Below are 14582 nucleotides of genomic sequence, written 5' to 3'. Positions count from 1 at the left end.
TCGACTACTGAGGCTTCTGAATTCATCACGTAGCTCTCGTGCCTTGGTTTTCAGCTCCATCAGGTCCTTTAAGGACTTCTCTGCATTGATTATTCTAGTTATCCATTCGTCTAATTTTTTTTCAAAGCTTTTAGCTTCTTTGCCATTTGTTCGAATTTCCTCCTGTAGCTCGGAGTAGTTTGATCGTCTGAAGCCTTCTTCTCTCAACTCGTCAAAGTCATTCTCCGTCCAGCTTTGTTCCATTGCTAGTGAGGAGCTGCGTTCCTTTGGAGGAGGAGAGGTGCTCTGCTTTTTAGAGTTTCCAGTTTTTCTGCTCTGTTTTTTTCCCATCTTTGTGGTTTTATCTACCTTTGATCTTTGATGATGGTGATGTACAGATGGGTTTTTGGTGTGGATGTCCTTTCTGTTTGTCAGTTTTCCTTCTAACAGACAGGACCCTCAGTTGCAAGTCTGTTGGAGTTTGCTAGAGGTTCACTCCAGATCCTGTTTGCCTGGGTATCTGCAGCAGTGGCTGCAGAACAGTGGATATTGGTGAACCGCAGATGCTGCTGCCTGATCGTTCCTCTGGAAGTTTTGTCTCAGAGGAGTACCCGGCTGTATGAGGTGTCAGTCCACCCCTACTGGGGGGTGCCTCCCAGTTAGGCTACTCAGGAGTCTGGGACCCACTTGAGGAGACAGTCCGCCCGTTTTCAGATCTCAAGCTGCATGCTGGGAGAACCGCTACTCTCTTCAAAGCTGTCAGAGAGGGACATTTAAGTCTGCAGAGGTTACTGCTGTCTTTTTGTTTGTCTGTGCCCTGCCCCCAGAGGTGGAGGCTACAGAGGCAGGCAGGCCTCTTTGAGCTGTGGTGGGCTCCACCCAGTTCGAGCTTCCCAGAGGCTTTGTTTACCTAATCAAACAACTCTGCAATGGTGGGCGCCCCTCCCCCAGCCTTGCTGCCACCTTGCAGTTTGATCTCGGACTGCTGTGCTAGCAATCAGCAAGACTCCGTGGGTGTAGGACCCTCCGAGCCAGGTGCGGGATATAATCTCCTGGTGTGCCGTTTTTAAGCCCGTTGGAATAGCGCAGTATTAGGGTGGGAGGGACCCAATTTTCCAGGTACCGTCTGTCACCACTTTCTTTGACTAGGAAAGGGAATTCCCTGACCCCTGTGCTTCCTGGGTGAGGCGATGCCTCGCCCTGCTTCGGCTCGCACACGGTGCACTGCACCCACTGTCTGGCACTCCCCAGTGAGATGAACCCGGTACCTCAGTTGGAAATGCAGAAATCACCCATCTTCTGCGTCGCTCATGCTGGGAGCTGTAGACTGGAGCTGTTCCTATTTGGCCATCTTGGTTCCTCCTCCGCCTTTGTGTTTTTATTCAGGTTGATAATAATAAGTAGTGTTAAAAACTAAAATTATAATAATACTGGTTTTTATATTTGACTGCCCAGTCTTCCTGGACATATAATTCTTGGTTAATCTTTATTTTTTTTCTAGCACTTTAATTACACCTTCTGGCCTCCAAAGCTTCTGCTGAGAAGTCAGAATCCCTTATTATTGAGAATCCCTTGTATATGATGAGTTTATTCTCTCTTGCTGCTTGCAGATTCTCTTTCGACAATTTGATTATAAGGTGTCCTTTGGGTTGATTCTACTTGAAGTTCATTGAGCATCTTACATTTGTGCATCCATGTATTTCCTCAAATTTGGGAGGGTTTTGGTCATTATTTCTTCAAATCATCTTTCTGATCCTTTCTCTGTTCAATGAGCATCTTGGATTTGTGGATCCATGTATTTCCTGAAATTTGGGAGGGTTTTGGTCATTATTTCTTCACATAATCTTTCCGATCCTTTCTCTCTTCCCCTTCTGGGACTCTCATAATGTATATATTGGTATATTTGATGATGTCCCATAAACCTCATAGGCTTAGTTCACTTTTCGTAATTCTTCTTGGTCCTTAGAATTGATCATTTCAAATATTGTATCATGAAGTTGGCTGATTTTTTTTCTTCTGCCTGCTCAAACCTTGAACTTCTCTATTAAATTTTTAAATTCAGTTATTGGACTTTTCAGTTGCTTCAGAATTTGTTTGGTTCCTTTTTATAATTTTTCTTTTTTGATATTTTCATTTTGCTCTTGTGTGTTTTTTTTTTTATATTCTTTAGTTCTTTGTATGGTGAACATATTTAAGGCAGCTGTTTTAAAGACTTTGCCTAGTTAGTAAGATGTCTGTGCTTTCTCAGGTTTGATTTCTACCAATTAATTTTGCTCCTTTGAATAGGCCATGTTTTCCTGTTTCTTTGTATGCCTTGTGGGGTGTGTGTGTGTGTGTGAAACTGGGCATTTGAAAAAACCATCTCTCCCGGACTTTGCAGACTAGCTGTGTGCTGGGACAGTCCCACTAATTAGCTAGGTTTGCTCTGAGCATAGGAAGTGGCCTGAGGTAAAAGCATATGGTCTTCTCAGGTCTTTTCTGAAATGTGTGTTGACTGGGCCTATGTGTGGCTTTCTCAATTCCCCTGTATACATGGCTGCTTTTGAATGCCTTCATTTCTTTAAGAAAATGGCCAGTTGCATGGCAACAGTGATGTCATCTTGAAGCAAAACTGACATGATGACGGATGTTTGACTCCTACATACCAAGGTGTTCTGCAGCAAGTTCTTTAGACAATGCCTGTAGCATAGATAATCCCTAATAAGATATTTTATCTAGCCTCTACAGTGATCATGGGTTTTGGCAATATAACCCCTCATGAGAATGCTTATTTAATCTCTCCAGTTTTGTCAAGAAAGTCTGAGACATTACCAGCTGCACGTCTTTACCTCTGATTTTTTATGTAACTGTGGGGTAACAAGGACAAAGAGCTTCCTATTCTGAAATTTTGCTGTATGTCACTCAGAGTGTGGAACTGAAAGAAGGAAGAGGCTGATGGGAGAGGAATTTTCCAGGTATGGTAGTCTTCCTTTATCCATGGGGTATATGTTCAAAGACCCCCAGTGAATGCTTGAAATAGCAGATATTACCGAATCTGATGGCTGCCAATTCGAACACCTTTCTGTTTGTGTCTTTCACCTGCAAATTTAATGACTTCCATCATAGCTAAGCACTTATCACACAGTGTGGCTGTAACTTTTGCAGTTTGAGGTGCAACAGTACCACTCACGAATTTCTGTTTCCTTCTTCACAATGTCATGGATAGAGGATTCGTATGTAATGTACTATAGATCTTAGCAAGCTCAGCATATGATATATTTCCTTATTAAGTTGATAACTTTCACCTTTTTATTTACTGAGAGCACCATAAGGTGCATCTCTTTGGTATATCTGAATTGCCAGCATCACTACTCTTGTGCTTTGGAGTCATTATTAAGTAAAATACAGGTTGCTTGAATACAAGCAGTGCTACACCATTACGGTCCATCTTATAACCAAGATGGCTGCTAAGTGACTTATGGGCAGGTGGCATATACAGTGTGGGTACACTGGACAAAGGGATTCACATCCTGGACAAAACAAAATAGCACAGTGTGAGATTTCATCACACTACTCAACAGTGCACGATTTAAAAATTATGAATTATTTATTTCTGGAATTTTCCATATAATATTTTTGGGCTGCGGTTGACTGCAGGTAATTGATACCACAGAAAGGAAATTAGCAGATAAGGGGAGACTACTATAATAACAGTATAAATATCTGAGTTCTTTACCTCAATTGAATGATTATTATTACTTTAATAGCTAGTACCATCATGCTAAGCCTATTAGCAAGGATAAAGATTTACAGCTGTGCAATTAAGCTATAAGTTTCCCCATGTGAATTATAAAAATCTCAAGTTCTATGAATTTATAGCTCTTGCCTGGAATGATGAGAAAGATGAGGGTTGTATGGTCAAAATTTTTGGAAATGTTAAGATAAATAGTTAAGTTTGTGATTTCTGAGAACATTTCATGTACACCAGAAATTTTTAAAGAAATTAGTTTGTCTTAATATATCCTTCAAGTATTTAGCCATATATATTTTATTTTACTGAGTGTTTTATGGCACTATTATATTAAGGAGTTCAATCTGGGAACTATATCCATAGAAAACTGATTAGAATTGCTATAGAGCAGTGGCTCTCAATTTTTTGCAATTTATGGAGCATTTCCACTGTAACCTCATTTCATTGCCTATACAAAAAAGATCTCTCCAAAGTTTATAGAACTAAAGGCCTGCACCAAAAAGTTAGAAAGATCTCAAATTAACAATCTAACATCACACCTAGAGGAACTAGAAAAACAAGAATAAACTAACCCCAAAGATAGCAGAAGAAATGAAGTAACTAATATCAGAGCAGAACTAAATGAACTTGAGATCCAAAAATCCATAAAAAGAATGAACGAAACCAAAAGTTTATACTTTGAAAGGATAAACAGGTATGATAGACCACTCGTTTGATAACAAAGGAAAAAAGGATAATCTAAATAAGCACAATCAGAAATAACAAAGGTAATATTATCAATGATCCCACAGATATACAAAAGATCCTCAGAAACTAATACAAACATCTCAATGCACACAAACTAGAAAATGTAGAGGAAATAGATAAATTCCTGGAAAAACACAACCTCCCAAGATTCAGCCAGAAAGAAAGTGAAACCCTGAACAGAACAATAAACAAGTTATCAAATTCAATCAATAATAAAAAGCCTGCCTTTTTTTTTTTTTTTGAGATGGAGTCTCGCTCTGTTGTCGAGGCTGGAGTACAGTGGCATGATCTCGGCTCACTGCAACCTCCACCTCCTAGGTTCACGCCATTCTCCTGCCTCAGCCTCCCAGGTAGCTGGGACTACAGTCACTCACCATCATACCTGGCTAATTTTTTGTATTTTTAGTAGAGACGGGGTTTCACCGTGTTAGCCAGGATGGTCTCGATCTCCTGACCTCATGATCTGCCCGCCTCGGCCTCCCAAAGTGCTGGGATTACAGGGGTGAGCCACCGTGCCTGGCCAGAAAGCCTACCAATTTTTAAAAAGCCCCAGACCAGACGGATTTGCAGCTGAATTATACTAGATGTACAAAGAAGAACTTGCACCAATCCTACTGAAACTATTCCAAAAATCAAGTAGGAGGGAACTCCTTCATAACTCATCCTATGAAGCCAGAACCACCCTGATACCAAAACCTGGCAAAGTCACAATGAAAAAAGAAAACCACAGGCCAATATGCCTGATGAACATATATGCAAAAATCCTCAACAAAATTCTAACACATCGAACCCAGCAGCAAATCAGAAATTTAATTCACCATGATCAAGCAGGCTTTATTCCTGGGATGCAAGGTTGGTTCAACATATGCAGATCAATAAGCGTGATTCACCACATGAATAGAATTAAAAACAAAAAGCATATGATCATCTCAATAGACATGGAAAAAGCCTTTGATAAAATCCAACATCCTTCTTGATGAAAAACCCTCAAAAAGCTAGGCATAGAAGGAACAGACCTCAAAGTAAGAGCCATCTATGACAAACCCATAGCCAACATCATACTGAATGGCAAAAGCTGGAAGCATTCCCCTTAAGTACAGGAATAAGACAAAGATGCCCACACTCATCATTCCTGTTCAAGAAAGTACTGGAAGTCCTAGCCAGAGAAATCAGGAGAAGACAAAGAAATGAAAGGCATCCAAATAGGTAAAGATTATCTCTCTTTGCTGATGATATGATTCTGTACATAGAAAACCCTAAAGACTTCACCAGAAGACTCCTAGACCTGATAAATGACTTCTGTAAAGTTTTGGATACAAAAATCAACAGAAAAATCAGTGCCATTCTATATACCAATAACGTTCAAGCTGAAAGCCAAGTCAAGAACATAATCCCACTTACAATATCCATATACAAACAAAATAAAATACATAGGAATACACCTAACCAACGAAGTGAATGAAGTACAAAGTACCGCTGAAAGAAATCACAGACGACATAAACAAATGGAAAAACTTCCACGTGCATGGATTGGAAGAATCAGTATCATTAAAATGTCCATACTGCCCAAAGCAATCTATGGACTCAACTCTGTATCTATCAAACTACCAAGGTCATTTTTCATAGAAATAGAACAAAACCATTCTAAAATTCATATGGAACCAAAAAAGAGCCCAGATAACCAAAGCAATCCTAAGCATGAAGAACAGAGCTGGAGGGATCACCATTACCCAACTTTAAACTATACTACAAGTCTGCAGTAACCAAAACAACATGGTACTAGTACAAAAACAGACACAGAGACCAATGTAACAAAATAGAGAACACTGAAATAAAGCCACACACCTACAGGCATCTGATTTTTGACAGTCAAGAAAAGAAGTTGGGAAAGGACTCCCTATCCAATAAATGGTACTGGAATAGCTTGCTAGCCATATCTTTTCACCATATACAAAAAATAACTTAAGATTAATTAAATAATTAAATGTATGACCTCATACCATATAAGCATCCTAGAAGAAAACCTAGGAAACGTCCTTCTGGACATTGGCCTTGGTAAAAAATTTATGATTAAGTCCTCAAAAATGAATGCAACAATAACAAAAATTGACAAGTGGGGCCCAATGAAACCAAAGAGCTTCTGCACATCAAAAAAACTATCAACAAAGTAAACAGACAGCCTACAGAATGGGAGAAAATATTTGTAAACTATGCTATGCATTTAACAAAGGACTAATAAGCAGAATCTATGAAGAACTTAAAATCAACAAGATAAAAACAAACAAATAAGACCATTAAAAAGCCTGCAAATGACATGAACAATCATTACTCAAAAGCAGACATACAAGCAGTCAGCAAACATGAAAAAATGCTCAATGTCACTAATCAAAGAGATGCAGATCAAAAGCACAATGAGATACCATCTCACACCAGTCAGAATGGCTTTTGTTAAAAAGTCAGAAAATAACATATGCTGTGAGGTTGTGGAGAAAAGGGAATGCTTATACACTGCTGGTAGGAATGTAAATTAATTCAGCCACTGTGGAAAACAGTCTGGAGATTTCTCAAAAACTGAGAACTATCATTCAACCCGTTGATCCCATTTCTGGGTATATACCCAAAGGAAAATAAATTGTTTTGCCAAAAAGACACATGCACTTGTATGTTCATCACAGCACTACTTACAATACCAAAGACATGGAATCAACCTAGGAACCCATCAATGATAGACTGAATAAAGAAAATGTAGTATATATATACCATGGAAAACTATACAGCCATAAAAAAGACTGAAATCACATCCTTTGCAGCAACATAGTTGTAGCTGGAAGCCATTATTGTAAGTGAATTAACTCAGGAATAGAAAACCAAATACCACATATTCTCATATGTAAGTGGGAGTAAAGTATTAGGTACACATGGACATAAAGATGGGAATAATAAACACTGGGGACTAATAGAAGGGCAAGGAGCAAGGGCTGAAAAACTACTTCTTGGGTACTATTGCTTACTACCTGGGTGATGGGGATCATTCATACCTCAAATCTTAGCATCATGTAATACACCCATGTAACAAACCTGCACATATGCCCCCTGAATCTAAAATAAAAGTTGAAATTACTAAAGAAAAAAGCTTCTAAAAAATTCACCAATAGAGTAGTTTCTCCTTTAGAGATAATTTGGGAGGACCAAATAAGGTAATGTTTGTTACAGTAGTTAACATAGGACACTATATGAATATAAACTTTGAAAATTAAACTTTTAAAGATAATTATATATTAATATGCAGTTCTAAGAAATAATGGAGAGGTCCCATGTCTCTTTTATCCAGTTTCTTCAAATGATAATATTTTACAAAAATTTAATACAACGTTACAACCAAAATATTCACATTAATACAGTCAAGATTAATGTAAAATTTTTAAGTTGTAGGAAGTTTTACATATGCCATATATAAATAGCTGGATCATAAAGTACTATTACATGTTCAAATGCATCCTTTCTAGAATGTCTGACATTTAGGCATTAGGTCACAATAATCTAGATATCAAAACTAGGCAGAGATATTGAAGCAAAACCATGAGTCTGTAAGACTGATCCCTCATGAATGTAAATGCCAACATTTCAAAATAGTACATGAAATGCAGGAATATGTAAAAATACATCATCACAATTAAGAAGTATTTATTCTGGAATGTAAGGTTAGTCTGCCATTTGAAAATCAATGCAATTCACTATATTAATAGAACAAAGGAGAAAGATCATGATAATCTTGATAGGCACAGGAAAAGTATTCGATAAAATTCAGTACCTATTCGTGATAGAAACTCTTAGCAAACTAGTTACTGAAGGGAACTTTATTAATATGAATAAAAGGCTTATTAAAAACCTGGGGAAAACTTTATGCTAACTGGTGAATTATTATAAGCTTTCCCTAAGAATGAAGAAATAGAAAATAATGCCAGTCACAACTTCTACTTATCTTTATACTAGAGCTTCTAGTCAGTACAATAATAAGGAAAGAGAAGTAAAAGGCATAAGAACTAAAAAGGAAGGAATTAAAATGTCCTTATTTGCTGATATCGTTTGGATGTTTGTCCCCTCCAACTCTCATATTGAAATGTAATCCCCCATGTTGGAGGTAGGGCCTCATGGGAGGTGTTTGGGTCATGAAGGCAGATCCCTCTTACATGGCTTGGTGCCCTCCCCATGGTAAGAAGTGAGTTCTTGCTGTTAGTTCACATGAGAGCTAGTTGTTTAAAGGAGCCTGGGTCCTCCTCCTCTCTCTGTTTCTTCCTCTCTTACCATGTGATATGGCATCTCCCCCTCTACCTTCTACCACGATTTGAAGCTTCCTGAGGCCTCACCAGGTGCAGATGCCAGCACCATACTTCTCATATAGCCTGAAGAACCTTGAACCAAAATAAACCTTTTTTCTTTATAAATTACTCAGTCTCAGGTATTCCTTTATAGCAATGCAAAGAGACTAACACATTTCCAGATGACATGATTTGGGTGCAGAAAATTCAAAAGAATTTACTATTGGCATTAATAAGCAAATTTATCACTTATTGCTGGATATAAGGTCAATATATACAATAGTCAATTGTATATATACCAGAAATAAAACAGAAAATGAAATTTAAAAATAAGATTACCACATACAAAGGAGAAAAAGAAATACTTAAATCTAAAGGAAGATGTGGAAGACCACTATTATGAAAACTACAAAACATTTTTTATAAGAAATAGAGAAGACCTAAATAAATGGAGGGATAGATCATATTCATGGATTGGAAAACAATATTATAAAGAAATAAATTCAGCCCAAATATATCTATGAATTAAATGAGATTCTAACCAGAATTTCAGCCCCAGCTGTTTTTTTTTTTTTTCCTTGAGTCAGGATATAAGCTGATTTTGAGATTTATATGGAAGGATAGCCAAGTCTATCTTAAAGAACAAAGCTGGGCAATTTGCACTACTAAATAATAACATTGACAGCCAGAGTTGCTTAAAGCAGTGAGATATTTGTGCAAGTATAGACAAACAGAGTAATAAAATAGAACATGGTCCAGAAACAGCCTAAATATTACACTGTCACATATACAAAATTACAATACCTTTTCCACCGGAATGGCTAAAATGAAAAAGAGAGACAATATCAAGCATCAGTGAGGATGGCCAAAGCTGGAACTCTTACATACTGCTGGTGAGAAGGGAAATTGTTAACAACTACTTTGGAAAACTGGAAGTAGCTACTAAGGCTGCATTATGTCACAGTCTAAACTTCTAGGCACAGTCAAACAGATCTGTGTACCTATGTCCATTAAAAGACATACACAAGAATGTTCATAGCAACACTATTCACATTAGCCCCAAACTTGAAACAACCCAAATATCCATCTAAAGTAGAATAAATTGAAGTACATTCATGCATTGGAATATTGTCATACAGCAATAAGAGTGGAAGAATTATAACTATATGCAACAATATGAAAGATTCTCAGATTTGTAATGTTGAATAAAAGGAGCCAAATACAAAAGAATATAGGTATGAATCCATTTACGTTTGAAAAAAGGCAAAATTAGTCTATAATGTTACAAATCTAGACAGTTGGGCTGAGATTATGGCATTTTGAAGTGGGTATAGGAAGGCTTCTGGGGTCCTGGTAACATATGTTACTTCGTCAGGATACTGTTTACAAGGATGTGTTCACTTTGTGAAATTCATTGAGTCACATGCTTATGTTTTGTGCACTTTTCTGTATGCATGTTAGACTTCAATAAAAAGTTTTAAAAATTACCAAATTGTTCAGATTATCATCATCCAGCTTTTCCTTTGGCGCCTCTTGCTTTTAACTATGGTGACAGTATTTATGTCTGATGCTTTTTTACAGACTTTCCCATGTAAATGGAACTACTCTTTCGCTATCTTACATAATTTGGCTCCTTGCTTGCATCAGAGAACCACTTTGAAAGCCAAAAATTTAATAACTTTCAGCTTTGGGATAAGTTTAAGAGAATAATTGAATTAAATTGAGGGAATTTGAGAGAAAATTAGCTTTCCCCAGCATGATGTGGGCTGCAAAAAAGAAGTAGGTAGAGACCATGACGAGGAAACAAGAAATTCTTTGTTAATTCCATTTGGAATTATGAGTGAGAATCACCCAGTTTTCTGCAGCAAAACTAGAGTAGAACATTCACATAATGGGGCAACCTCTTGAAAGTTACTGATGTTATTTAATCGTATCTTTGTCAAAACACAGTAATCTAGGTCAAAGGCTGAGGCCTGAGACAAGGCTGAGAAAAGGGAAGTCACAGGGTATCAGTGAAAATATATTTGCTAGAAATGACGCAGGGCTCAAAGTGGGTACACTAAGCTTTCTGGCTAGGAATTATCAGCTGGCCACAATAACCTCATCAGAGAATACACAGGAAATGAGATGCATTTTGGTGAATTGGGGAGTTTCTTCATTTTGCTGAAATTTTGTGATAATCTCTTCACATTCTCTTTCACTCTTACTAGTTTTAAATAGCTTTAAAATGCAAAGATGGTCCTCATTATATCTGATACCCTGGAAGAAAAGGCAGGGTACAGGACAACTAAGGAAAATTCCCAGAAAATTGGCTATGACTTAACTTCCTGCTTTGTTTTCCTAAATGGCTAGAGGGATAGGGATGGAGGGTATTTCCCCATCATATAACATCATCATTCCTCTAAACATGGTATGCTTTCATCATTTAGTTAGAAGTGACTTCTCATAGCAAATATAAATTGTACTTACTTCACAGAGTTGTGCTGAAAATTAGTTATCTGTAACTTAACATTCAATAAATATTAGGTGCTATTATTAGTAGTAGTACACACATTAATATCCCTCCCTGGAAAGTAACAAGATATAGTCATAGGTCAATTACAGTTATTCTTATCCAATACTGCATTAATAGTGAGTATTCCTTATCCATTAGAAACGGAGATATGAAAGTGGTCTAATCAATTTGGAACTCTTTCAGGATGGGGGAAGGAGAATGGAATTATCTTGCTAGTACCTGTCAGCCCTCGTATTCAAGTTTAGAGCTACCCTGCTGGAATGGCTTTGAGTCCTTCAGTACCACCTTGAAGATTAGATCTATGTGGTGGCATCAGAGAGAAGCTGACAACTGGTCCCTTTGGCTGCAAACAGCATTACAAAAACAAAGCACAAGATCTGTCAATGGAAAGGCTTGTATAAGATTTTTCAAGCACTTACAAAGTGGAAATCTTTTTAAAATTTATTTGTTTCAGAGGAGTTCCACAGAAAAATGAATTCTAGTACAATCCTGAGGGTTCTTTGCCTAATTTAAGAATAATGAATACTCAGGAAGAAAAGGAATTGGATTTCTAAGTATCAATATTGCTCAATTTAGCAGCATTAGATAAACTGTGTTAAAAAAAGATGTTAGTGTTGATATTACAATACTTTTTATAAACTTTCATTTTTTTATGTTATAAAATTTAAATGGACTTTTAAATTCATTCTAAGGCTTCGATCTGTCTTCTTCAGAATACTACGGTTTAAAATGATTCTAGCAGCTTCTAAACAAAAACAATCACCCATCAAACCCAAAATCTCATATGAAATACTTTGCCTGATATAGGAGAGAATTCTTTTGAGAAATGACATGTCTACGTATAAATAAAGGATTATATAAATTTCTGCACTGGTTAATTTTAGTAACAGCACTATGATAATACTAAGCTCTTTCTCCCAAAATCTTATGAAAAGAATATACTTTCGACTTTTTGCTAAATGATGACTATAGTAATCACTGATTAGAAATTTTCACATAAACACAATTCCAACTTGTGTATCAACATTGTGCTGTTTGTCAAGGCTTAATTCTTCTTTTTATAAGGCACTGTCTTTACAAACAAAGTAATTCAAATTAACCAACCATGTCCTCCAAACATAAATAGAAATGATACTATTGATTAAAATAAAAAGCACTTAAAAATAGCATTAATTCTTACCAACCCCAGAGGTTATTGATTCTGCATCAATGTCACTAGCTCTTTTTCTTGCCACTTCAGCTAGTGCCAATTCACCTTTATCTAGTGCAAGGTAATGAATATCCTGAGGAAATAAAGCAAAATAAAAGATTGATTCAAAATTAATCTTGCTCAAGTTACAAGGAGGATTTTGAAGGAAACTTATTGTCCAGATTACAAAATAGAAATAGTTTGTAAATATTCTTTTCTGTATTTTAAGTTTCTTAGTTTTCTAGTATAAGCAAATTTTTCTGAATTGGAGATCACAGCTATAACTAAAGGCAAGTATTTAAATAAATTATTTTAAGCTGTGAGGAAAAATACAAGTTTTTAATAAAGTGTTTGACATAGTTTTGTCAGGGAATAAAAATGTTAATTGCTGTTTTTCTTTGGTAAGACATTAATATCCAAGGGTGTCTCTTCAAATTTTAATTGTATATTATGTTAAGCACGATAAAAGGGATACTAAACAGATTTGTTGCTGCATCTGGCATATATTTGTTATTATTAATATTACTAGTATTTTGAACTCAAATAATTAGTACCGACTAAGTGCTGGGCACTGTTTTGGAGTATGGCGATCAATTATAATACCATATCTCAAAAAGCTGTATGCCCAGTGGGGAGACCACTGTAAACCAGTAGTTAATTACAAAAAGGTATGATAGATTTTATAGCACATATGTGCAGAGTGCTATGGAGCCAAAGAGGAGGAACTGATCTCTGATGGTAGTCTTGAAGGGTGAATAAGAGTTACTGTAAGAGAAGGAAAATGGAGAAAAGGTGACAGGGAATGAATGATATCTGCTGCAGATATGCAGAGAAGTTTGAGAAAACACAACTCTCTCAGACAATGGCAGATCTTTCGATATGGAAGGAGTGTTGGATGTGTGGGAGAAAACAGTGAAAAGTAATACTGAACAAGTGGAGTCACTAAAACGGATTTAGATCTCTTTTTGCTATGCAGAATGATTGTTGGAATGAAAATTTTATTGAAATAAAAATGGGAAAAGAATATGAACAACAAGTTTACAGTGAAGAAATAAATATAAATGGCTTATCATTAAAAGATATGTGACCTTATGCAAATAAATGCAAGCTGAAAAATGTAATTTCAAATTGGATAAATCTTTAAAAGCAAATAATAATTGCAGGTTGCAAAGTTTTGGGAAAACAGGCATGTAACACTTACTGGGAATATAATTGGTTAAGACTTTATTTATTTATTTATTTATTTATTTATTTATTTATTTATTTATTTATTTGTTTGTTTTTTGAGACAGAGTCTCACTCTGTTGCCAGGCTGGAGTACAGTGGCATGATCTTGGCTCACGGAAACCTCTGGCTCTCCAGTTCAAGTGATTCCCTTGCCTCTGCCTCTTGAGTAGCTGGGATTACAGGCACGCATCACCACGCCTGGCTTTTGTATTTTTAGTAGAGACGGGGTTTCACCATGATGATCAGGCTGGTCTCGAACTCCTGACCTTGTGATCTGCCCGCCTCGGCCTCTGAAAGCGCTGGGATTACAGGCGTGTGCCACCACACCCGGCAGGTTAAGACTTTATAGAGCCAAGGATCAGTAAGCTATGGCCCATGGACCAAATCTAGCCTGCTTTTGATACAGTCCTCAAGTTAAGAATGGTTTTTACATTTCTAATGGTTGGAAGAACTGTGCTCAATCACTGCTATGGAATGCTGAGTGGCTTTGAAATTAGCTTTTGCTGCAGATTTGAAAAGGTTTCAAGCTAAAGTTACAATGTAAAACAGTGCTTATATGTGAAACATACTGTGATAAAGTCATTTCATTTCAACGAGAACATTGTTTGAATTGCAAGTAATGTCAGGCTGCATCACATACTTCCTGCACTGTCGAAAGGTTTTTTTTTCCTGTTTTTTTTTTTTTAATCTCCATTCCTACACAAATTTTCAGCAATATATTTTCTGATTTCAAACTACAGCAGTGTTTTTCAGACCTTGATGCAAGTGCAAAGGAAATTTACATATTCCAAAATCCATTTAACTGTGCAGTTGAGGAACTTTAATTGGAAGTGATTTGCAATGTAATGACATGCTAAAAGGCATTCTAGCCTTTTA

At 36.7% G+C, this 14582-nt stretch overlaps 1 protein-coding gene across 2 annotated transcripts in view; it reads right to left on the bottom strand.

Moving 5' to 3' along the window:
- Window positions 1–14582, bottom strand: part of WDPCP (WD repeat containing planar cell polarity effector) — a 496574-nt gene that overhangs the window by 155278 nt on the left and 326714 nt on the right. For both annotated transcript variants that reach the window (XM_032178078.2, XM_032178079.2), the window contains exon 14: window positions 12471–12573. In XM_032178078.2, coding sequence (XP_032033969.1) covers window positions 12471–12573 — 103 coding nt within the window. The remainder of the gene's footprint in view (window positions 1–12470; window positions 12574–14582) is intronic.

Source organism: Hylobates moloch, unplaced genomic scaffold (genome assembly GCF_009828535.3).
Source record: "Hylobates moloch isolate HMO894 unplaced genomic scaffold, HMol_V3 SCAFFOLD_15, whole genome shotgun sequence".
NCBI classification, from domain to species: Eukaryota; Metazoa; Chordata; class Mammalia; order Primates; family Hylobatidae; genus Hylobates; species Hylobates moloch.
This window is presented reverse-complemented; position numbering and strand designations above follow the sequence as displayed.